This window comes from Balaenoptera musculus, chromosome 14, assembly GCF_009873245.2.
Source record: "Balaenoptera musculus isolate JJ_BM4_2016_0621 chromosome 14, mBalMus1.pri.v3, whole genome shotgun sequence".
Lineage (NCBI taxonomy): Eukaryota > Metazoa > Chordata > Mammalia > Artiodactyla > Balaenopteridae > Balaenoptera > Balaenoptera musculus.
In genome coordinates this window covers 77,884,236-77,910,482 of record NC_045798.1, presented here as the reverse complement: position 1 = coordinate 77,910,482, position 26,247 = coordinate 77,884,236, and the positions used below count along the sequence as shown (strand labels likewise).

General features: G+C 42.5%; 1 protein-coding gene across 4 annotated transcripts; it reads right to left on the bottom strand.

Annotated features, from left to right (window-relative positions):
• Positions 1 to 1,376: 1,376 nt before the first annotated feature.
• Positions 1,377 to 26,042, bottom strand: SERPINB5 (serpin family B member 5). Of its 4 annotated transcripts, none has more exons than XM_036823573.1 (7): positions 25,936 to 26,042; positions 19,904 to 20,078; positions 16,971 to 17,108; positions 13,997 to 14,114; positions 11,107 to 11,249; positions 6,433 to 6,600; positions 1,377 to 3,133 (listed from the first exon to the last, which is right to left on the bottom strand). In XM_036823573.1, the coding sequence occupies exons 2-7, from the start codon at positions 20,069 to 20,071 to the stop codon at positions 2,741 to 2,743; spliced, it is 1,128 nt and encodes a 375-aa protein (XP_036679468.1). In that variant the 5' UTR covers positions 20,072 to 20,078; positions 25,936 to 26,042; the 3' UTR covers positions 1,377 to 2,740. The 4 variants fall into 4 exon arrangements, with proteins under 4 accessions (XP_036679468.1, XP_036679469.1, XP_036679470.1 ...); XM_036823574.1 differs by lacking the exon at positions 25,936 to 26,042 and adding an exon at positions 25,709 to 25,904; XM_036823575.1 differs by lacking the exon at positions 25,936 to 26,042 and adding an exon at positions 23,512 to 23,536.
• Between the last annotated feature and the right edge of the window lie 205 nt (positions 26,043 to 26,247).

Sequence of the window (26,247 nt, the reverse complement as noted above, 5' to 3'; positions counted from 1 at the left end):
AGCAGAGGGGGGCTTGACCATCACTTACCTACCTGGCTCTTCTGCTCCTCCCTACAGCACTTGACTCGTCGGGGCAAAGGAAGGAGGGAGAGGTAAGGAAGTAAGGACCTAACTTGACAGGTGAAGACGTAATCCAGGATCTCGTAGAAGAAGTGTCTGATAGTAACTCTTTCTCACAGGATGCTCTTCTGGGCTCTTTGCAGACCCCACACCTTCCCTGGGCCAACCGTCTGAGCAAAGTCTCAAAATAATCAAGCCTGGCTACCTGCACATCTCACTGTAACTGACAGCAAGCAGACTCCTCTCCCCCTGGAGACCTTTGCCCTTGCTCTGACTCAGGGATCCCTCCAGCCAGCATCTGTGCTTTAGGTAGAGCCCCAGGTTTCTGAACCTCGGTGCTATCTGCTCCTGTGAGTACCATTTGCTCTGGGGCCCTGTTCTGGGCATTGTAGGGGGTTCAGCAGCATTCCCGGGTCTATCCACTAGATGCCAGTAGCACCCCTCCCTCTAGTTGGGACACCAAAAATGTTCTCGGACATTGCAGAATAACCTCTAGGGGGCAGAATTGCTCCTGGTTGAAAACCACTGGCTGAGACTATCCCAGGCAAGAGTTAAGTCCAAATTTCAGTGCTCTCTGAATTCCAGGAGACAGGTTAAGTTCCCTGAACACTTACTTGGCTTAAAGAGGCACTAATCTCTCCTCTCCTCGAAACACTCACTAAGCTTTTGCACAATCATCCCACACCTTCTATTTCACAGCCTCGAGAAGGGGGATAACAAGCCAACAGTGGTAAAACCTGGCTTTGGCCACCCCCAGAAATCCCACACAAATGGTCTTTTCTTTTTAGAATGTGGAGGCATTTGTCACTTTTTGTACTCAACGTTTATTGCAAGGGGGGGGGGGGAACATTCTATCTGAGCACTCTGCAGAGACAGGAAAAGGGCTGTGTTGAATATTAGGTTCACAGATACCATAATTGATTCAAAACAAATGTACATGACATTGACCCAAAAAAAGTACTTAATAAGAAAACATTTTAGGCATATACAGCTTAACTTGATAAAATTACATTTTGAGGTAGGGCCCAAAGTGGGAAAGGCTGGAGAAAAGTTCCATGGCCTCCTACAAGGCCTCTGCTTTCATGATACAATTTTATGACATTGGGAGTCATTCTACCACTTCCCTGGTCCTTCCCTCCCCAGGATGAAAGGGGCTGGAAGGAGGAAGCAAGAGCTGGTGGGCAGGAAGGAAGACCAGGAAATAGGGGCAGTCATTATTCTTATCCCTTTCTATTCGACATCAATCCCCGTCCCCAAAGCATTTTGTCAATGGAGGGCTTGGTTCTATTTCAAAATGGTGAAAAAAGCAAGTCATGTAATTCAATAATATTTTATTTTCAACAGCATAAAAGAAATTCAATATTGAACCTTCGGAGTAAGAAGAAAGTTGAACCTATTTACAACAAAGCCAGAGGAGAAAGAGGGAAGGGCTGTCACCAGATCCAAATCTTCCATGCTGTCCTGTTTCTGTAGTGAATTAACACGTGAACTGGTGACATAAATAACTTCTCAGAAACATCTTTAAAAACTGCAATCGTTGTAGGTTCCCAACTAGCTGTCTACAGTAACTAAACCCATAGGCTTTGGAAAAATACGATTCACAGCAGTGTGAGCATATCAATAGCTTTTGTCACGTTTCCTAGCAGCGTGAAGTTCCTCCCCCTTTCCCACTATCACAGTACACAGAGAGACAAGTCCCTTCAACACTCGTAAAATTCTTTTATTGTCTACTGTGAAAGTCCCTGTGCATTTAAGCCCTGGTGGTCAGACATCCACAAGCCTGTGAGTCGGTTAGAATTCCCTTCCAGTGGTCTCTCGCCAACCCAACAACCAGGTAGGGGTTCTATCAAAAGTGAAAGTGAATTCTTAATAAGATCTGAACTTCCCCTTGAGGTGCTGCCCTTTGGTTACTACAGGTCCAACACTCCAAAATTTCAAAAAGTTATGAAAACAAAGTTTTTTCATAAGTAGGAGGCACACTGATTTGGCAGCAAAACCTGATACTTATGGGCTACCTGGAGTCTTTATTTTGTGCGGATATTCTACATTTTGTGGCAGAAATATTAAGGTGTTGATTTATAGGGTGCTGCTCCAGTCTCTGTCAATGGAGATCCACAACATACAGTATGTGCAACATATTATCTTTCTAAAATCCACAAAAATCAGAATTTGAAGGAAATATTTGTCCCGCAGGGTTTAATGTAAGGAGCTGTGGACGTACAGTAGCCTGAACGTATGTCCAAGTTTCATTGGTGCCAAGAAAGTTTTGCAGAGCCCATGTACCAGTTTCTTCAGTCTTTCAGGGAAAAGAAAATGTCTGGAACATTCTGTATCCCAGTGATGGAAGGCTAAGCTTTGTTAATAAAATCCTCCAGATTGTCCTTATAGGAATTTTCTTTGTGAAAGACTGTATTCCTGCCAAAAACCCTAGATAGTTTGACAAATGATGAATACATATTTTTTCTCTAAGGTGATTCCTTTTCATTAAAAGTATTGTCTTTTAAGGGGGTGGGAGGGAAAGAAGAACAAACAAACAAACAAAAAATTGGAAAAAAGGCCTATTAGTGTGAATACCAGCAGCTTCCTGTTAACAATTTATTGTATTTAGAAAATGATTCTCAGTTGCAGAGTTTACAGAGAAGTAGGGTGGGACTTAACCTGGGAACCTGGGCTCTGTCACTTAAGGAGAACAGAACTTGCCAAAGAAAATGATGTTTCGAGTTTTGTTGTGCCTGATGATGTAAATAAAGGGGTGGTCAGCATTGAATTCATCCTTGTGTTGCAGGATTCGTGATCCTGGCACCTCTATGGAATCCCCACCTTCTTCAGTTATTTCTAAGCACACTCTGTGAATGACATTTGAGAGGGCCACTCCCTTGGTCTCTGACATTCCAGAGAAATCAGATGCATTCTCATTAAAGATGTTTTTCAGCCCTAGGTTTTCCAGACTAGCCTTGGGATCAATCATCTTTTCCACCTTAAATTTTGGAATGGAGAGTTTGACTTTAGCATTGGCCATGGTGCTGGGATTGGTCCACTGCAATAGCGTCTCTGAGTTGAGTTGTTTTTCAACCTGAAGGACAAAAAGGAGAGGAAATTGTTTTTTTTTATTTCCAATTGTAAAAGATCCTCCTTGACTAAAAGCATAAAATGTCATTGTGAGCCCTATTTGGAAGCAGTACAGATGGTTCATCAAAGATGGAATCAGCCCTGCAGTTTTGGCATGTGACTAGGTTCTCTTAAAAATGGTCCACCCACATAGAGCTACCATATGACCCAACAATCCCACTCCTAGGCATATATCCAAAGAAAACCATAATTCAACAAAGATACATGCACCCCAATGTTCATAGTAGCACTGTTTACAATAGCCAGGACATGGAAGCAACCTAAATGTCCATCAATAGAAGAATGGATAAAGAAGATGTGGTACATATATACAACAGAATATTACTCAGCCATAAAAAAGAATGAAATAATGCCACTTGCAGCAACATGGATGGACCTGGAGACTGACATACTGAGTAAAGTAAGTCAGACAGAGAAAGATAAATATCATATGGTATCACTTATATGTGGAATCTGAAAAAAATGGTACAAATCAACTTATTTACAAAACAGAAATAGAGTCACAGATGTAGAAAACAAACTTATGGTTGCCACGGGGGAAAGCAGGGAATCAGGGGGAGGGATAAATTGGGAGATTGGGATTGACATATACACACTACTATATATATAATAGATAACTAATAAGAACCTACTATATAGCACAGGGAACTCTACTCAATACTCTGTAATGACCTATATGGGAAAAGAATCTAAAAAAGTGTGGGTATATCTATATGTATAACTGATTCACTTTGTTGTACAGCAGAAACGAACAAAACATTGTAAATCAACTATACTCCAATAAAAATTAATTAAAAATAAAAATGGTCTACCCAGCTACCTAGCATTGGTCTCCTCCGCTCACTCCACGACAATGGTCCCTTTGTTCTGAAATTTATGAGGGCATTTCTTTTAACTATAGAGTAGCTCTATAGAAATGAATGCATGGATTATGATGTTGCATGGATAATAGCGAAATAAATATAAAACTAGAAAAGTTTTTATGCATAATATTTACTGAATGCTTATTTTAATTTCTCTACTAGGAAATCTAGAATATTCGTGCCCTAGACATGGTATCAAATTTCATAACTCAAATTAAAGCTAAAGTTACTCTTTTTTAAAATGAGAATTTGAACTTTCTAGGATCATCCTTTAAGATCATGGGTGATGAATGCATCTATTTCAGTTGGCTATTTTTAAAATGAGAGATATGCAATGACACATAAAATGATTTAGTCATAAAATTCTTCATTGAGCAAATCTTAAATTGCTCCTTGCCCTTACAGTCTCCCCACTGGCTAGAGGAGAAATACACGTACAACAGACAATGATACTACCTTGACTATTACTACATGGGGCAATCCTGCACTGAAGTCACTCGTGTGAAACCTATAAAAATCAGGGAGATGACAAGGTCACAAGCTGGTCACAAGTTTTTTTAATGGGAGAGGGAACCATTGGATTCTCTTGCTAAGCTATGATAAGTATTTTTTCACGGATACTGTTTTATTTAAGACAAATTATTAAGACCAAAAGATTGTCATAGGTAACTAGAATTTTCGAGCCAAAAAGTATAGTCTCTTGGCCATTTACTACCTGAGAGTGAGAAGACAGAAGAAAATTCATCCATAAGTCAAAAGTCATTAAGAAGAAAAAATAAACTTTTTCCTCCATTGTATGGGTCAAATTGTGTCCGCCCCCGCTCCCTGCCAAAATTCATGTATTGAAGCCCTAACCCACAGTGCCTTGGAATATGACTTCATTTGGAAATAGGGTCCTTGTAGGTGTAATTAGTTAAGGTGAGATCATTAGGCCCTAACCTAATATGACTGGCGTCCTTTTTATAAGAAAGGAAATTCCGGACACAGATACAGACACACACTCACACAGGGAGAATGCCTTGGAAGATGAAGGCAGAGATTGAAGTGATGTGTCTACAACCAAGGAAAGCCAAAGATTGCCAGCAAATCTCCAGAAGCTAGGATGGACAGATTCTCCCTCACAGCCCTCTGAAGAAACCAACCTGCAGATACCTTGATCTTGGACTTTTAGCTTCCAAAAATGTGAGACATTAAATTTCTGTCGTTTAAACCACCCAGTTTGTGATACTTTGTTATGGCAGCCCTAGTAAACTAAGACGACTGTATCCTTGAATATACCTTCTGAGACTCAAAAGATCATCTTCTTTCGTTCTGTACTTCAATTTAAGAAAAAAAAACTGGTGTGAGGGTATTTGAAGGAAGTAAAGTGTGAGACAGCTGAATAATGGCTGCAAGAAGAAAATGAGACTAAGGCGTGAAGTGCAGTGAAAAAGAGAGAGAGGAGTGAACGGAAGAATGAAGATGGGAATTATGATTCAGTTAATAAAGTGATGGATAAAACATAGAATCAAAGTAGCAGGTAGGATGGGGACCAAGTTAGACTGTCCCCTGGAAAGTCAGGGAGTAACTGAGTTGTGACCGGAAATAAAGCAGGTGAATCCTGGGTTGGTCAAAGAACCCCTCCTTCTTCCTGGCAGAGGGTGGCCCAGGTGGAGGGAGCCAGGAAGCCCGGAGGGCAGGACTGAGGGAGAACAACGGGTCTTGGGGCTGCAGGGGGCTGACAGAGCAGAGGGGAAGCTAGAAAGTCATTCCCAGGCAGGTGAAACCTCTACTGTCAGTTAAGCCTTGTGTCTCTACCTGTATAAAAGCATAATAAAACCTTGTATACGTGTGTGCATTAAAAGAACTTTTCAAAAACCCATAGAATGTGCAACACAAAGCGCAAGCCCCAAAGTCAACTGTGGACTTGAGTGAATGTGTCAATTGTAACACATGCACCACACTAACGCAAGATGCTACCAGTAGGGGCTCTAGCCTGGAGTTAAGAGCACAGATTCCAACTTCCTGGGCTCACCTTCCGATTCTACACACCACCCACGAGTTCGTGAACCTGGACCAGCTACCCACCCTCTGTGCCTCCGGCCCCTCGTTGGTAAACGTGAGTACGGTAATATTATAGTTTCTAACTCCTGGGACTGCGGTGAGAATTCGATGAGCCAGTGCGCATGGGGAACTTACAGCTCCTGGCACGTTATAAGTACCAAATAAATATTAGCTGTTCTAACATTGAGGAGAAAGGCCCCCAAAGAACCGTGAAACCCTTAGAGACCACTGAGCAAGTGAATCGTTAAGGCAAGGCTGCCGCAGCCCCACAAGCACCGCCCGAGCAGCTCCTTGGCTCCGCTGCGCCTGCGCGCTGGACGCCCGCCTCCCTCCTCACCTGTTCCAGGCCCGTGGACCCGTGCTCCACATCCTTGGGTAGTAGGATTATCATGCTGAGGTGCTTGTTTTGAAAGGGAAGCTCTATGAGCTTACAGTTGATACCGTCGACGTTGCCCATACAGAACGTGGCCTCCAGGTGCATCATTTGCACTGGTTTGGTGTCCGTCTAAAAAAGGAGAAGAAATTTGCTCTGCTTGTTTTTCTCACACGCACCCACACACCCCTCTATACACACACATACTCATAAATTCGTTCCTGATATAGTTTTACATCATTATGGCTTAAAGAGGCAGGCAGGTAATCCACACCATCAGAGACTGTCCTGTCAAGAGTGTATGACTACCTTTGAAAAGTTATTCATGTGCTTCATAATTACAGGAACTATCCATAATATAATACTGTATTTGCATATATAAAACATTAAAAATAAGACAGGATGACTGGAAATACAGGCAAACTTTAACTTAGCCTTTATAGATGCCTATAATTACAAGATCTTTAAACCATTCCTGGTAGAGCTCACTTGAAAGTAAATTCCAGTGCAAACCCACGTATCCATTTATGTAGCTTTTCCTTATACAATGCCTAATATGGAAAAGTTAACGTATAGCAGAACAAAAACCATGCTTGTTTTGTTCTCCGTCCGCCTTCGGTTTTAGTCACCCCTCCCTCGGTCCCCTCTTCCTGCTCTGATCTGATTAGAGAGAAGAACCTTGGTTTTAGTCTCAAATGTGACATAAACATACTCTGTGACCTTCAGCAAGTCACTTAACCTCTCTGGGCCTCAGTTTCCTTGTCAGTGGAATGAGGGGATTGGAAATTTCAGAATGATGATTCCCTCTGGAGAGGAAGCAAGGAGATGGAGGGGTGGTGGGGCTACACAGGACAGTGCAATTCTTGCTATATTTTTTCTTTAAAATATCTGAAATAAGGCAAAATATAAAGATTTTACAAAGGTGGTTGTTGGTACATTGGTGTTTGTTATACTATTCTCTATAATTTTCTGTATGCTTGAAATATTTCATGATTTTAAAAATTAAGAATGATAACAAACAAAATTATCTCTAAGTCTCTTCCAGCTCCTATCACTCAGGCCTTTCTCTCCAGGCAGCATCCCAGGACTTTTCTTCTCCTCTATGTCCCCATTAATATCTGACCTTGTGTCTCTGCTACAGAGGTGACTCATTTTCTGAAGAAAAATTAATTCATACTAAGGAGTAAAAGACTGATAGTAATTTAGTGCAATTTATTGTCTTGGTTTATACCTCCCATGGGATATTTGCCTGTTAACCGAACCTCTTTGGGGGGAAATTTCAAACATTGTATCAGGTCTGCAGGAATAATATTACAGTAAAGCTTTTATCCGGGATCTTCAAACAGTAAACTGAACCTTACCCAACACTATCTTCAAGCAAAGCTAGACTTTACTTATTTTATTTTTTGTACATACCTCTATTTTAACACTTGTCACAATGTTAGAAAATGTATGTATGTGCCATCCCCCACCCCAACTAGCCTACAGTCAAAGCAGAAACCATTTCTTATTATCTTGGTATGTCCCAGCACATAGTAATTGCTCACTAAATATTTGGTTGATAAATAATTGAAGACTTTGACTCTATGTAAAACCAGAAACAAAATTATGATTTTAAAATAAACATACTACTTTTTAAATTAACTGGTAATTCTTCCATGTATTTCCCTCAAAGAAGTATAGATTTGTCTAAAAATCTCCATCAGGTTAGATTACTAATAGTTTCTGAATTCACAGAAGCTGTGACCACCAAAAACGGTCATCTATTTCATTTATCAGCACTGACTATGGATACAATAATCCCATTTTCTAAAACATAAATTAAGATGTATCTTCTGAAAACAGGACTAAGTAATGACCATCCCAGAAAATATTCAATACAGTGGGGGGGGGGGGGATGTGGGTGTGTGCGCGCGCACGTGAGTGTGTGTGTCCACCTTGTCAGGATAGGTACTGTACTAAACTTTTTTTTTTAATTTATTTTTGGCCACGTTGGATCTTTGTTGCTGCGTGCGGGCTTTCTCTAGTTGCGTCGAGCGGGGGCTACTCTTCCTTGTGGTGCATCTCATTGCGGTGGCTTCTCTTGTTGCGGAGCACAGGCTCTAGGCGCGTGGGCTTCAGTAGTTGTGGCACGCAGGCTCAGTAGTTGTGGCACACGGGCTCTAGAGCACAGGCTCAGTAGTTGTGGTGCATGGGCTTAGTTGCTCTGCGGCATGTGGGATCTTCCTGGACCAGGGCTCGAACCCGTGTCCCCTGCATTGGCAGGTGGATTCTTAACTACTGCGCCACCAGGGAAGCCCTGTACTAAACTTTTAATAATATAACTTCATCAATTTAGTCTAACCCTTAAAAGAGACACCAAAGGATATGAGAAAAGATTTAGTAATATCACCCCAAAAGTTCAGGAGCTGACAAAAGCAATTCAAAGGAAACAAAGGAAAAGTAAGAGCGCCTGCATTCAAAAGCAGGGTATATCCCCACGCAGCCTTGAATAGTGTTTTATTTTTTTGTTTGGTGAACCGCTGAGAGATCAATGTCATTTTAAATCCTTATTAATTCTCTTCCTAGAGTCTGAGTCTCCAGGACGTGATACGACCTAGCTTTATGATTTAACGACAAGGATAAAGGAATTGCACACATTCTTCCTCCCTTTATAAAAGACACCCATTAACATTTTCTTAAATGTAAAAGCCGCAGATCTGAGGGTGGTCAGCACAAAAGTCCATGGTGAACTCACTCACTGTTACCTGGTTCTAATGATGTTCTGGGCTGGCCCTGCAGCCGGTATGAGAAGCACCATGTTTCACGTTTCACTTAAACATTCTCAAGGCCCCTTTGCCAGCACTTCCCAGGGAGGAGAGCCAACCCTAACCGCTCTGGAGGGGACACTCCGTGTGAGGGTCACTGGGGCCAACACTTGGTCCCCGCTCACAGCACAGGCTATGTACAGTCACGTTCAACTTTAGCTCCAAATAAAAGGCAACACTAAGAAAGTCAAGAAGCCATGTTTAAAACTCAGGGACCCATATGTGAAAAATACAGAGTCTAAAGAAGTAATTGTTTGGTGCCTGGTGTCTGAGCCAGAGCCCTGTGTGCAGGGTCAGTCCTGGCCCTCGCAGGCAGCAATGAGAAGACCACTGTGACCTGGGAAGCCAAATGGGGGCAGAGCAAGTAGGTGGGGACCTGGCTCCCTCCCTAGGACCACGGAGGTTTCGAGTAGGTAAGGAGCACACTCGGCGATTACTGTCCTCTCCCAGTGAAAACGGCCCATGGGTCCTGCACAGGAACCCATGGTGGTCCCAAAAGCCAAAAAGGTTTTGTTTGCTATTGGCTGTTTAATCAAACTGATCCTTACAGATCGGTCATTCGTTCCACAAACATTTGCTGAGCACCTACTAATGTATCAAGGACTGGGCCAGGAATTATAGAAACTGAGATGGGCAAAACATTATCCCTGCCCTTAAAAGTCCATGCACTGGTAAGAGATCTAGATAAGTAAATAAATAATTAGATTTCAGTGTGGAAAACACAGCTGGGGCAGGGGATTTGGGAGGGGAGGGTGTGGCCTATGAATACAAACGCTGTGGGTACAAACAATAAGACATGGAAACCAGTCCAGCTAATTCAGGTATAGACTGTATCTTGAAGGTCTTTTCTTCCTGGGTTCTAGCACTACGAAAGTACAATGATAATATTTGGCAAAAACAAAAGTGATTAATGCTAAGTACTCTAGGTGCTGGGAGAGACCTGAAAATTAGAGTTGATGCATAAGAGTTACAGGGTAAATAAGCTTCCTTCCGAGATTGTGCTGACTGACGCACAGTTCAGAGTCTGCATCCTTAACACAAGCCAGATCTCATCAAATGAGACCAAATCACACCATCATATAGATTCCTGGGGTTTCCTAGGTCCTCTAACGAAATGGGTCAGTTTTCCAGTCTCAGTTCTTTGGTTTCGTTTATGGAGGAGGCACTTTACTTACTTATATGAATTATTTTTGGCGTGGGATATGGCTTCATTATTCACTCAGTAGTATCCATGAGACTTCCCTGCGATACAGGTTGCTATCGTAATTCTTCCCCATAATGAGTCCCAGCACTGCAGACGAGTAAGCTATGCTTTTTCCTTCACAGCCAATGAGTACCTCAAAGCAGCTTTTAAATTAAAATATCAGAACCATTTACTTCACTATTAACAGGTGAGAAATGAGATCACAGAGGAGCTCATTAACCTGGAACAAGATTCCCAAATGGTCAATGTTTCATGATGATCCAAAGGCCTCTAATGTTGGGATTTGGTTTGTTTCTTTTCTTTTCCTTTCCTACTAATGGTCCCAAACATCTGTAGTTGTTTTCTGGTTGGTGATTTAGCTTTACCCACTGTGTTAGAAGCTCTATAAACTCTCACTCAGATCAGACCCTGAGGACATTCTGGAAAAACAGTGAGAGTCTCTGGCTTATGGTTCTTTTTCTACACTTAAACAGTCCCTGCCCCTCCCCGCTGTTGTCTAAGGAAAAGCACACTACCTCCTGTGCCTTAATTTTCCTCATTGGAGTGAATTCCTAGGGTCCCTCGTGTTGCTATAATTTTTCAGATCTATAGTTGGGATCCTTTGACTGCAACACGCAGTCCACATACCTTACTGATTCTGAAAGGACATTCTTTGGTTTCTGATTCAGGAAATTTCTTCATCCACTTTCCAACAAAGTAGGCAGCATTAACCACAAGGATTTTGGTCTGGTCTGTTACACTGTTGTCAGCTAAAATGTTCTCAAAGCGTCCTGCAAACAATGTTAGGAAACCACAAAATTGCACGGGGTTATGCTTCCAAACCACCTCTGATGTCCCCATGCAAATCCACTGACTGGGCATTTAACCCTGGCTAGAGCCGCGCCATGTACAGCCTGGTAGTCCAGACCATCTCATTTAAGAAGGACCCCTTTTTCTCCTTGCATCTTGCCTCAACCAGACTTTCCAAAGAGACCTGGCGAGGAGAGTGAGGGGGAGAAGGGAGGGGGAAAAAGACGGAAGAGGAGCAAGAAGAAAAGCACAAGCTACCCCTGTGGAACGCCCATGCTGTCCAAGGCCATGTGCTAGACATGCACATGCACGGTACCATGCATTGCTCCCCACTTTACAGATGAGGAAGCTGAGACTCCAGGTTAAGTCCCTCGCCCAAGATGATGCATGAGCAAGGGTGAATTCAGGATTCAAAGCCAGGTCTTTGTGACTCCAGAGCCTGTGCTCAGGAAAGAAAACGCAAGAAAGCTTACTTTCCACCGGGCCCTGTGCTTGGAACTGTCACGTGTCTTATCTCACTTCCCTCATGATGATCCTGTAGGGCAAAGGTCATTATCCCCATCTCATAGTTGAGGCCACAGAGGCTCAGAGAGGCCAAGTGGCTTTCCCGGTTCACTCAGCTGCCAAGCACGTCTGAAGCCACCAGGTCAGTGCTCCCCTCTTTACCCCACAGCTCACTGCCCCCTCCCCAAATCACACTGTTCTGTTTGCATCCTGGTCAGCTGTAATTACCACCATAAGCTCCGTAACAATTGTAATGACCGTAGTGCTCAAATCCCCAACAGCCAAAACAGTTAGGTGGTGATAAACCCTTAATAAAATTAAGTCCTCGCCTTTGAATAGCATTGACTTTTTTGCTAAGGATATTTCATTTACCTAATCTCTCAGATCTTCATACCACTGCTCAGGCCCAGTTCCTGAGCCTGTGACTAGGTGTGAAGGGCCCTGCACTGGTTTCATGCTCTGCTGTCACCATCTTAAAATTCCTAATGCGGTTTTTAATATAAAGGGCCCTGTGTTTCCATTTTGCACTGGGACCCACAAACGATGTAATCTGTCCTGTCAGTGCTATATGCTGGGTCGAATACGTAAGAGCATCACTGAAGAAGTGGGGAGCTAGCAAGTGCTGGCTAACTTCAACCTCGAGCTTCTGGTTTCAAATTCAGAAGTCTTTTCACTAAACTACATTCTCCAGTAAAAAACTCAAATTTATGAAGATTTTTAAAGAGAGTCCCTTGGAGAGAAAATGCAATGCATTAACAATTGTAAAAGCAAAACTGGGGAGCTTCCCTAGCAGTCCAGTGGTTAAGACTCCGAGCTTCCACTGCAGGGGGCACGGGTTCGATCCCTGGTCAGGGAAATAAGATCCCGCATGCCATGTGGGCGGCCAAAAAAAAAAAAAAGCAAAACCGTCACACAGCAATTTAAATGGGAGCTGCCTTTCACGTATACATTTTAAAATTGTGCCTAACCTGGTATTAGTTAGACCAGATTTTTCTTTACATACGAAGCCAAATAAAATTCATTTCATTAATAAATATATATCGATGTACACATTTGAGTGTGCATACGTATCTATGGCTACCATATATTATTTTGGCTATCATATATTATTTGTTAGCATATATGATCTAATTTAATCCTCACAACAACCAGGTAAAAGTTAAATCAGGTAATATATGCCCCATTTTACAGCTCAGTAAACTGAGGCTCCACATCCCACTACCTCAGTTAACAAGTGGCAGTGTCTGGATTTGAATCTAGGTCTTGAACGACTCCCAGACCATGTTCTTTCCACGGCCTCACCCTGCATTTATAGCGGGGGCTCCGGCATTCCTGAGTCAGTGCGGCAAGAGGGCCGCCCTGGCATTCTCACAGGGAGTGTATCTCTCCTGCCGCAGCAGTATGTCCCTCCCCAGACTTCGGTGACTGCAGTGGCACCTGAAAAATCCAGTTTGCTCTTTCACAGTGAGGTGCTGTGTCCCAATAGCTGCCTCCCTATACAAATACTGTACAAATACGTCCCTTGGGAAGGGGGACATGAACACTGATTTGCAACCAAACTCAGCTCCAATTCCTTTCTAGCAAGGAGCGCACCTCACAGAGAATTTTAATGGAGGGAGGAGTCGGGAAAGGGAGAGGCCTGAGGGAAGCGCTGAGCAAGAGGCAGGGCCAGGTGGAAGCTGCAGAAGAGACCCCGGGCCCCGGGGCTATCAGAGGGCCAAGGGTAAGGAGAGTTGTGAGACCTGGGACAAGCTTCCACCATGGTTTGTTTGGTTCTGTTTTTTCTGCATGTGTATTTGATTATCTAAGACCTTTTGTCTTTTTTTTCCTTGACAAAGTTGTAGAATTTTTGAGCCAAAAGTGGCCTCAGGGATCATCAAGCTATAGTCCAAGCCCTTCATTTCCAGATTGAAAAACCAGCCTCGGAACTGGCCCAGAGCCGTACTTTGTTAGAGGCACATCCAAGCCTCCAGAAGGGCATGTGGCAGCCCATTTTAGCAGACTAAACCTGAAGTACTCAGAATTTCTGCCAACTGATGATATGATGCAGGAAATGCCCAGAAATCCAAGTGGTTGAAATGGCTTGATGGGCAAGAATTTAGCTTGTATACCGAAAACATTCAAGGAATCCTTCCAGATGTTCAATCTTATACTTAGCAGATTCATGAGATGATATGGTCTGTTTATTTAGTGATTTATAGCAGAATAAGTAAAGGATACTTGCCATCTGTGAGTTCCTTAACTGAGTTGTTGATCTGACCTTTTGTTTCTTCCAATTTATCTTTGAAATCAACAGTTTCCATTTCATTTGCATAGGGTCTCTTGGTAGACCTGATGAACTCCTGAAAAACATCCAGTTCATAAAATCACAAAGCCCTTAAAGTCTGTAGTTAAACCATAATGTTTGTACACAATTCTAGCACAGGACTTTTAAATCTCTATTACTATGGATACTCCTTCAAAATCTGTAACACTATATAAATTGAAACATTATGTAAAAATCAATGAATTTTCTTTGTATTGTTTCATTTGTTCAATTCTAAGACAATATCAATTATTAAATGCCTCCATCAATTTAGCATCAGTTTTGGGGGAGAAAAGAAACATTATGCTACATGCACACAACAATTATAATATGAATTTCAATTTCAGAAACATTAAAATGTACATACAGATAAAATGTAAATTTATATATGTATGTCTTAGAATGGAAGAAATGTACAGAAAAGAGAACTCTATGAGAAGAAAAATCTTATCCACACTGAAATAAATAAATATTCTAAAGATGCTTGCTACTCAAAGTGTGGTCCAAGGACCAAGACCTGCAGCATCACCTGGGACCTTGTTAAAATGCAGAATCTCAAGCCCCACCCCAGAATCAGAATCTGAATTTTTAACAAGATTCCCAGGTGATTCATCTGCATGTTAAAGTTTGAAACACAGTGCTGTAAGGAACAGAGCAGTTCTTCTAATTATAATGCTTGTTAAAAATGCAAAACCTGGGACTTCCCTGGTGGCACAGTGGTTAAGAATCTGCCTGCCAACGCGGGGGACACGGGTTCGAGCCCTGGTCCAGGAAGATCCCACATGCCTCGGAGCAAATAAGCCTGTGCGCCACAACTACTGAGCTTGTGCTCAAGAGCCCGTGAGCCACAACTACTGAGCCTACATGCCACAACTACTGAAGCCCGCGCACCTAGAGCCCGTGCTCCACAACAAGAGAAGTCACTGCAATGGGAAGCCCATGCACCGCAACAAAGAGCAACCCCCGCTCGCCGCAACTAGAGAAGCCCGCGCGCAGCAACGAAGACCCAACGCAGCCAAAAGAAATAAATTAAATAAATAATTTTTTTAAAAAAAGAAAAGGCATTAAAAAAAAAAGGAAAACCCTAAATCCAGTCCCTGGTGATCTTGATTCTAGTGAACCAAGGCCAGGAATTTGCACTTCTAACACCCAGGTAGTTCTGATACAGGTGGCCCTCCTCAGACCACACTTGTTTGTACTGTTACTAGTAAAATTATAGATGACATACAACCAACAGGAACAATGGAAACAGCCTTTTAAAAAATTCCTTGCAACTCCCGGTTTGAAATAATTCAAAATGTTGAGTGGAGGGGCTTCCCTGGTGGCGCAGTGGTTGAGAGTCTGCCTGCCAATGCAGGGGACACGAGTTCGAGCCCTGGTCTGGGAGGATCCCGCATGCCACGGAGCGGCTGGGCCCGTGAGCCACAATTGCTGAGCCTGCGCATCTGGAGCCTGTGCTCCGCAAAAAGAGAGGCCGCGATGGTGAGAGGCCCACGCACCGCGATGAAGAGTGGTCCCCACTTGCCACAACTAGAGAAAGCCCTCACACAGAAACTAAGACCCAACACAGTCATAAATAAATAAATAAATAAATAAAAGAACGTGAATTTCTTTAAAAAAAAAAAAATGTTGAGTGGAAAGTCAACCAAACTAAACACAGCTTGATTAAATGTCATGTCACTTCACTTCCTAAGCACAGGACTCCTTGGATTTTTTTCAGAACAACTACAGGCTTGCCCAGTTTGATTCTGTCCATTGCAACCCAACCTTGGGACTGAGTGTTACCATTTACTGACAGAACTAAGAACATTCCAGACACTCAGCAAGATGAAGGGCCTCCACCGTCTTCACTGCCAGCAACAAAATGCATTAAGCATCACTAAGGACCACCTAGGGAGTTTTTAAATTCTTTCCATGCCCAGGCCTCAACCCACATCTCAGTATTTCTTTAATTCCCCAGGTGATTGTTGGAAGAAGAATGGCTGCGTATATGTGTCTTTAAGAAGTAAGAATAAACTCACAACATCTAATGACTTATGTCCTCAAAAGATCCCCACCAGAAAAACAAATACCTATTGCTGAAAGTAGTAAAACTATGGCAAAATATTTAACTGGTAGTCTACCTTTTAGATTTGGAAAGCTTGAAATTCTGACCATCCAAACACAAATTGAATCAACTCGATATTACTACAGTAGAGAATGAACATCTATGCAGCCGAGGATGTTGGCTATGTGTTTCAAATACATATTTTTTAAAGTATTATGATATACTCTGGATCAAATTTAAGAATATATATGTGTTCTTTATATGATTCCTTCAAGAAATAGCTGAAATTACCACCTCTACCTTGTATAGATACCCACCTGAACAGCCTCATAAAACAAACAAAACCAGTTTATGACCGATGAAAACTTTTAATTCATACAGTTAGGATTTTTCTCACTGATTTTGAGAAATATCAGGAGAACATTGTGTGCATGAACAAATAAGGTAAAGAACTTAAAATGCTGTCCCAGGCTATATGCCCTGCTGTTCAAGAACAAAGATGTTTAAATCATGAGCTGTCTTGCATCTATAGAGACACATTTATTAGAGAGTAATAATCCCATTCTCCATTTCTTTCAGTGAGGAAGCTAAGAGGAAGGGTGGGATCTGTGAATGTTTTAGAGGGAAAAGGAAACTCACAGCTTCTCTATATTTTAAGTTAAAATATGTGACTGCAATTGATTCCCTCTAGATTCAACCTCTCCATTAGGACTAATTTATTTTAAATAAATCGTAAATGAGCATCCTAGGAATGATTTTCACTGACAAAAAGTTGTTGGTCTAACCATGAGAACGTGTCACCCCTGATAAACAGTTGAATCTTGCTAATTGCTCTGAACCACTTACCGTGGAAAGATTCAGAGATTTGTCTACATAGAGCCGTTTGATTAGTTTCAGGGAATAAAAGGAACTAAGTTTGTTGACATCCGATGTTACTGTTTGAAATCCAAAGGGCACATCTTTGACATTTTCAAAATGCAGGACCTGTGAAGAGAAAAAAATCCATTATCTGTGAAGCACTGCCTCTTCCCACTGCGGTGGACACATGGTCATGGTCAACCTCCTCGGGGTTGGTCTTGAGTATCTCCTGGCTCTGTTGTTCCCAGAAGCAAGGCTTCTCAACCTTAGCACTGCTGACAGTTCAGACTGGATAATTCTATGTTTGGGGACCGGCGGGGGCGGGCGCTGTCCTGGGCATCGCTGACCTACTAAGTGTCAGTAGCACTCCTTCTTCCATTTGTGACAACACAAATGTATCCAGACATTGTCCAATGTCCGGGAGAGGGGTGAGGGAGGGGAGGGGCAAATTGTTCCCAGTTGAGAAACACTGCCATAAAGATACACTTCTCTTGATTTAACTGTAAGGAAATTTCGCCCTTTCTTCAAAGTGATGCCTCCATGTTCTTTTCCAAACTTGGAAAAGAAGGAAGCTGGGTTATAATTTCTATCCAATTTAGAGATAAGAAGAGAGAAATTAATACCGAGAGACAATCATTAGGCAGGTATCAGATTCCAGGATAGAGGTGTCCCTAGCCAGAGCCTATCCAGTCCCTTTAGTTGCTCTAACAAGCGCCAAATGGGCTGATATGTCATTTATGGTAGGCAGCTGCCATGCCATCGATGGGCTACAGTTAGGTAGCCTTTGCATCCCACCGTGTACCTACTAGAAATGTCATCTTGCCCAGCTCTTCAGAGCTGTACTTTCCCCTCTGTAAAATGAACTGAGAACACCTACTCTTCTGAGAAGCTATGAGGATTACAGATATTATATGTTAAGACACCTAAAATATCGTATGGATTCAAAATGTTAATAAGTATTCTTATAGTAATACTCTTAAACCACTTAAAACTAGGATGCTATCTTCTGTAAGACCTAAATCCTTTTATTTTTTTCCTAACTTTTCTTTTGTTTCAACCAACAGCTCAGCATCTCCTCTGCTCCATGGTGCCCAAAACATGATGTCAGGATAAGGTGATTTTCTCCTCACTCCTAACTCATAAGAACCATGCCCTGATGCCACACCTCAGGTGATCACTAAATGGGCACATTGCACCATTGAGTCACACAGCCTCCGTAGTGCAGGGTCAAATTGGCTGGTCCGAGGCTGTACATAACCCTCATGCCTAATGACAGGCAAAAAGACCAGAAAATTAAAGAACCCACGTAACCACTGTGGGGAAACAATTGCATGTACTGAAAAGACCTTTGTTGTTATTACTGAGGAACAGACCCACTACCAGGAAGTCCTCTTTTCTATCTCTTCTCTAGTGGGAGATGAGAAATGAGGAGTGAGAGATGGGGTAGGGATTGTGGGGTGGAGCTGAAAGAGGAGGACAGATGAAAAGGTGCAGCTCCTCTTCCCACAAAGGAAGTTTCCTTCTCAAGTCCCACTCAGTTTCAAGCGTAAATTTGCCATCCTGACACAAATAACATTTTGTGGGTCATATTTTCTGGGGGTTTATAGATAAAAGATGTTCCCTTTTTAAATGCTTATGAGCTCATGAAAAGAGAGATTCTGTTGAACTGGAATGATCAATGGAAGAATAATAATGGAACGGAATTAGAAGGGTTTTCACCTATTATCTAAAGGTAAATGGCGAGGATTGGCGGGTAGGGGGTAAGAGGCTGAGCTGCTCGAAATGGGAAGGAGGTCAAAAGGTACAAACTTCCAGTTATAAAATAAGTCATGGGGATATAATGTACAGCATAGTGACTATAATTAATAATCCCGTATATTTGCAAGTTGCTAGGAGAGTAGATCTTAAAAGTTCTCATCATAAAAAAAAATTTTTTTTGTAACTGTATGGTGACAGACATTAACCAGACTTACTGTGGTGATCATTTTGCAAAATATACAAATATTGATCATTATACTGTACACCTGAAACTAATATAATGGTACATGTCAATCATACCTCAATTTTTTTTAAATAATAAAAGTAAATAAGGACTTAAAATGTAACAGTATAGAAAATCATCTCATTTGAAGGTCTAAGAACTTTACAAAGATAGTCAACCATAGCCAAAAAGGGATTCTTAAAAATTTTTTATTTATATGTGTACACATATATATACATACTCCTATATACGTGTGTGTGCGTGCGTATGTGTGTGTGTGTGTAAAACATCATCTTAGCCCATTCTTCTCAAATGGGATATTCAAATCCCAGGGAGTATTCTAAAACATAAGTACGCACAATCCATCTTCTTATTTATCCATGTTACTTAAAGGTAGATAATTTCAAACATTATTTCTGTATTGAAATAAACATGGATATATTCTATCTATCCAATAAGGATATAGAATAGGGTAGAATATATTATAGAGTAGAATATAGTTCAGGCTGCATTTTAATATAAAGGATGATGCTGTAAATAAATTTCGTGCGTAAGACGGGGGTGTAGATTTACACTCTTTCTGGTCAGGATATTTGCAGTGGAACATTTAACAAACATCATCTTGATTGATGCTTACAACATAACGGGTAGAAAGATGTCAGGTGACTTGCCAAAGGCCACTTGTTAGTGGAAAACTCGTGATTGCCTAGCAGATCCCCGCGTTCTCCACAACAACATAGTACCTGTTCTAAACATGGGTTGCAGGACAGATAAATGAGCTTTCACATTTAAAAATAGATTAAGAGAGTGCTGGAAATGGCAAAACTCTTATTCCTGAGCAATTCTGACCACAGAGCCTCATTCCTTTTTCCCCAGGCACCACCTGTGTGTTCTTATAACTTTGCTTCCACTCAAAGCAGAAACAAGGCATGGGGCTTACCTGTCCAATTTCGTTTGCTGTGTCACCTTTGGCGCCCACTTGAACAAGTGACAGAGAGGTGGAGAGACAGATTGGAGAGAAGAGGACATTGCCCGCTGGCTCCTTTTCACACAGTTGTTTGAACAGGTCAACTGCAAAAGCCGAATTTGCCAGTCGCAGGGCATCCATTGTGGGCCTAGAACAAAGGACAAGAATGAGGTTATTTCTAAATCATCCTTAAAGTGTTCTCAAGTGCATTTTGCCAACGCAGTAAGAATTCTAGTCAAACAAAGTCATGGTCTTGGGTAGAAGAGAGGAAGGAAGGAACTTTCAATAAATGCAAATTTAAAAGCCAGTGGTAAAGAAACTCCTGCACAAATGTCCTAAGATCTGAACACCCAACATGTGAGGTCCTCTGTGTGTACAGCTCTGCCCGGAATCTTCAAATTCGAGCCCACTTGGCTATGATGGCCTCTGCACGTGGTCAGAACAATGGACAGCACTGATCAAAATCAGTTGGTTTTATTTATCCATATTGTTTCAGTTAGGATTTAGGTTAAAGCATACAAAATTGACTTTTTTGTAGATCAAAAATAGTCAAATCACAGCAGTTTTGTGTGATTCAAGTTAATATTTAGTAAGTGTTATGGGCTGCATTGTGTCCCCCCAACCCCCCCCCCCCGCCCAAAAGGTAGGTTGAAGTCCCACCTCTGGGTAACTGTGAATGTGACCTTATTTGGAAATAGGATCTTTGCAGATTGAATCAAGTAGAGGTCATCAGGGTGGCCCTAACCCAATATGACTGGTGTCTGTTTAAGAACAGGGGAAAAGACACAAAGACAGACGTGCAGAGGGAAGATGATGTGAAGACACAAGGGAGAACACCATATGGCGACAGAGGTAGAGATTATTGGAGCAATGCTTCTACAAGCCAAGCACACCAAAGTTCACTGGCAACACCGGAAGCAAGAGAAAGGCACGGAACAGATTCTCCCCTAGAGCGTGCCGAGAGAGCAAGGCCCTGACAGCACCTTAATTTCAGAATTCTGGCCTCTAGAACTGTGGGAGTATAAATCTCCACTGTTTTAAGCCACCCAATTTGTGGTACTTTGTTACAGCAGCCCTACAAGATTAATAAAGTAAGTAATGCTTTAGTAGGGCACCCGGCACATAGCAATATTTAATAAATAATAGCTATTATTGTTTTTGTTGTTAGTACATTATCTACTATGTGGAAGACACTACGAAAAGTATTATAAGGATCACCTGAGTACCCCCTCCCTTTCTCTGAGTTTTCCACCTCTTTGGGCAGATATGTATACAAATAAGCAGAATGCCATGCCATGTGAACAGTGGAACAAGTAACATGGGAGCTAAAGAAAAGAGAGGGCAGCTTCATCTAAAAATACGGAGCCGGGTAAAGTGGAAATAGCAGCAGTGAGCCTCTGGTCTTGTCTGAGAACTCTCGTTCTCATTACCCCTAGAAGACGTGACACTGAAGGTCGTCAGGCAGGATGTGCTCCCCGGTGCCAGACAAAGCATCACCACTCAAGACAGAGGGCTTCCCTCAATCGGGACTCAAGGAGGTGTTAAAAGTCGAATGCATGAATAGGATCTCAATTTTGCACCTTATACCTGAACAGAAATTCAAAATGCAAAGACGTGAGAATAAGATCAAGGAATGGGCCCTTGATCTTCAAATAGTTCTTTGGAATTCTCCCTTTTATGGGACATGTGGCTTGTGTGTAGGATGGAATCAAAAAGATTATAATATATCTTGGAATCTGTAAATACAAGCTCATTAGCAAAAAAAAAAAAAAAAAAAAAAAAGTTTTGTTGACCCGTTCATGCTCACTGGTCATCTCCAATGGCTGCTTCCTCCTTTGTCCAAAAAGTACAGCTAAGTGAACTCAGTGTTCTCACTACGCACCTACAATAAGGTAACCTGAAGTCAGGGCAGGCATCTTACATTTCTTTAAGGCCTACTACCTTATGCTCTCTCATCTGGGGAGAGCTGGGGGCCATGAGATGAGAGTGAACTCTCAGGGGAAGCAGACCGGCACGAGGAAGGCAGAGGGCAATGAGACATAAACAGAAGCACGTGTCCACCACAGGGAAGTTAAAAGAAACTTCCTAAAAGTCTGTTTGGGAATCCCAAACAGACTTTCAGGACAAGAAAACTGGCTTTCTCCAGCAGCAAGTTTAACACTGATAATGCTGAGTTCATCTATGACTAAAATTCAACAGGAGCTATTTCTCTACCAAATAGAAAAGCCTAAATGAGGTATTTCTTCACCAAATAGAGAAACCTAAACCCAAACCCCTGCGAACTTCTCAAAGCTGCAACAACTCAAGGCCTAACCACACCAATGATAGTATGAAAACATACCAACTATGTTTTAACAAGCCCAAGTAGTTCTTCCCAGCCCATATTTCCAACCACCCAGGAGGAGAAATTAGAATAATTTTGCATCATTTATAACAAACTGTGAAGTTTGATGCCTTTTGTGTTTTTAAGGCCTTGGAGTAATCTGCTGAGGGAGTTTGACGGCAGACACCTAAAAGTGGATCCCAGAATTGGATCAAAGTGTGAGGAAATGCCATTTTGTTCCACTGAAGTATTATTCCTTCATTCATTATAGCATTTTGCAATGCGTTTCATCTAAATGGCTCTATGTGAATACAAGATCATGGTGGCTTTAAGTACAGTTAATTACACAATATAATTAACACTTTGTTGCAATTCAAGGCTTAGATTCAGTCCCTGTTGGAGAATGTAAATCAGGGAACACCTAACATCTGAGGTGTCTATAGGGGTAAATGATCACCAACTATGTAATCAATCAAATATTGCCTGGTAAATCTAATCAGTTGCTTGGTGATTAGTGGCAAGTGATCTAAAAACACTGTAAAGCTGATTTGGTCTGAGATAGTTCAAGGGATGATTTTGGCCACAGACAGTTGCCACCTCACTGTGGTGCAAGATGAAGCATTTAAACAAATCTCAGCAACTTTAGCAATACACACCCAGGAAAATGGGTCAGGTTCCTATGCAGACCATTTTGCACGAGCAAATGCTATAAAAATTGTGGGTACAAGAGTAGAGACTAGCAATTCCTGTGTAGTAAATTTACATATCTAATGACCTGTTCAGGGTGCTAAAATCGCTGCAGATTCTTTTCATTGTATTATTCCATTGTTACAGAGATAACTTCTTTCATTTTCATGAAAATCTTCTAATGATTAGAACAAGTAAGGAGAATTTCATTTACAGCATCAACATAGAAAACACCACATCTTTTATTGACTTAAATGTTTAAAAGCCACTTTTAATCAGGGAAACGTGAAATGAAAGTTTAAGTAGTAATAAACAAACAACAAAGAAATGCAACAAACAAACAACAAGAAGTTGTAAGAGTTTAATTGTAAAGTTGTCTGTTTTGTTTTTATTGTTTGCAATACATCCTAAAGCCATAAACCTTTAAAGGGGGACAAGACCTTGGATGGATGTAGTCTGGCCCCATCTCTTCAGTTTACGGGTGTGGAAAGGGAGGCACACAGAGACGAAGTGATTCTCCCAGGCCACCCACGCGGGGAGTGAGAGTGGTCAAACCAGACCTGGCACTCACTCTTCTATGTTCCAGCCTGGTAGCTCCTGACCACACGTATCACCTTCCTTCTTGGTAATTGTGTCTTTGCTGGCATTTGTTCTCTCAGGAGTCTTTAGAGTTCCAAAAATCCTACGTGTCCTGGATTGCCCCTTTAGAGATACCGAGATACCTTACATGTTTTCTTCTTTTTTTTTTCTTACATGTTTTCTTTTTTTTAAATCAACACAAAACCTTTTTTTTCCTGATTTTCCAACTGGCAGAAACTCATGTTCTCTTTCCACTCTCTGTGTTGCAAACTATCAATCTTATATTGCTTTCATTTCATAAGTATTAACTGAGTACCTAATAATGCGTGTCAGGCACCTGATCTAGACATGAACAAATCAAAGGTGAACATAGCATGGTTCCTGGCTCCGAAGAGCTGTCACCTAGTGGCATGATCTGTGCTGAAGGTGTGACAGGTGATTTGATGGGGGCGCAAGTTATCATGCCGCCCTTAGGGGAGACAGCGCACTCATAGTAGAAATCTCAGTGAGCTCTCCTCAGAGACAGTGACATCAAATAAGTCGCACTACAGGTGCGTCCTAAAGAATAAGGAGGAGTTAGCCATGCAAAAATGTGTGTCAGAGAACTGCTAGTTCAGAGACAGCAAGCAGTCCCCAGATGAATGCAGACATGTGCACTGGGGTGTGAGGAGGCGTGGGGAGGTCAATTCTCTCGACTCACAGGTGCTCACTGGCCCCTGCATCAAGATTTTCTAATGTTTTCTAATGCATCTAAGCCAATATTCCCCAAACTTTTCATCTGTAGACCATTTGGTGGAAACAATCCTTAGGCAACACCTTTGCCTATTACAACAACTACAATGGAATGTCTAAAAACACAGTCTGTGCTGCTCACTTTCTAACCTCACAAGGAAAAAAGTCAGAGGCAGATCAAGAAAATAGGAGATCCTGCAGCTTCTGCCATGTGAAAGAATAGCATGAGGATTAATGAGGTGATGAAATGAGTAAAGGTACATGAAAAGTGCTTTGTCAGCGGGAAAGGACAATGTGGCTCTTAGTAATAAGGTCAACTGCTTAATCTCCAATGGCAGGGGAGCCTCTGCTTTGCTCAGATATTCTGAGCCATCGTATCTGCTCCCATCTGGTTGGAAGCCTGATCTTGACCGCTGAGCCATCCCACCGCTGCCTAAAACAGTAAAACAGGGCCAGACTCACCATGCCAGGATGACCAAGATTGCTGAGACTTCATACCTTCAAAGTGAACCCACAACCCAGAGGGACTGAAGTGGCAGAATTCAGGTGCTAAGAAGCAAAGGTATAAACCCGCCGACTCACACGTAGAGAATCCTTTCTTCAGACAAGCTTCCATCTCTCCACCCATCCAGGAACCCACCAAACACCTGCATATATTGGTGGGGACTGAGGTTTTGACGCACCCAATTCTATTCAAAACCTCTTCAGTAATGTAGGGGTGACAAAGCTGTTAAGAAAACTCACGGTGACCTGGGAAAGTCCAGGAGCCGTGAGTTTGAAGACTTGGATTCCACTTCATCCCGCCCCATATAAGCCAGGGGACTTTGGACGCCCCTTCTCCTCCGTGAGCCTCCCCTCCTCCTCCACAAAATGGGGGGTGGGGGAGATGTGAGCCGAAGGACGTATAAGACCCCTCAGCTCTGTGAATCTGAACCTCATCTGATTACGAGCCTACAGAACAGCCTGGCCTGTTAAATTAATCTTTAGGGTGACACGCTTAAAGAAAGCCATCAAAACAGTAGCTTCTATGAGGAAGAAACTATGAGCCAACCTATTCGAAAAGTCGTCCAAGAACACACATTTGAAATCTGTAATTTGCTTCAACTATCTCGAAGCCCAGGAAGAGGGAGGGAGGATACTTCCTGCCTGGAAGAACGCAGTTGCAAGTAAATGGACACCCACTGGATGCTTTAAAATGCCAAAAAGAACAGCAGTTCTGAAGTCTGAATCTTGGCCCACAGTGCCAGCCCAAGAGGGTGAGCCCGACACTCCTGCGCGTCTCCCCTTTCTTCAGGTTTGGGGCACCGCACCCTTTCCGAAACCAGCTCCGCAAAACTCACTCTGAGTTCCAAGGTAGGGCTGGAAACGTCCTCGGAAATACTCTCTCCTCCGCGAATCACTGTGGGGCCCTCCCAACACCAAAACCTCCCGGCCATGCTGTTTCTTCATGCTCTTACCTTGTGCTTTTAAGTGATTTTGCTCCCTACACGGCATGCCTGGTTCCCAAAGGGCTGGGCGCTGGAAATGCTGCCCATGTAGGGGGCGACAGGCGTACCGAAGCTGACAGCCTACTCTTGAAAATAAGCCATTCTGCCCACCGTGTTCACCATCTCAAAGAACTATTTTCTTTTAAGACTTGCCAAAAAGAGGGAAATCACCACCTTGCTACCTGCACTTTGCTTACCTGAAGTTACAGCGATCGCACGGCCAGGGAAAAGGAAAACCAGATGCGGTAGGACCTCGATGTGGGGCAGAGGCAGGCTGCTTGCTCACCTGAACGCCGACCGGGGCCACGCCCACTGTGACCACGCCCTCCCTCCCCTCCCTCCGTCCCTCCCACTTCTGCCCTGGCCCTTACTCATGCCTCTTGGCAGCTTGTCCGTGATTGGAAAAAATGATTCACGCTGAAGTTGCTGTTGTCTGCACAGCTTCTAAAGGCCTGCAACATGCTCAGGCAGGACAGGGCTGTCGGCGGATCGTGCCTTAGGCTGAATAC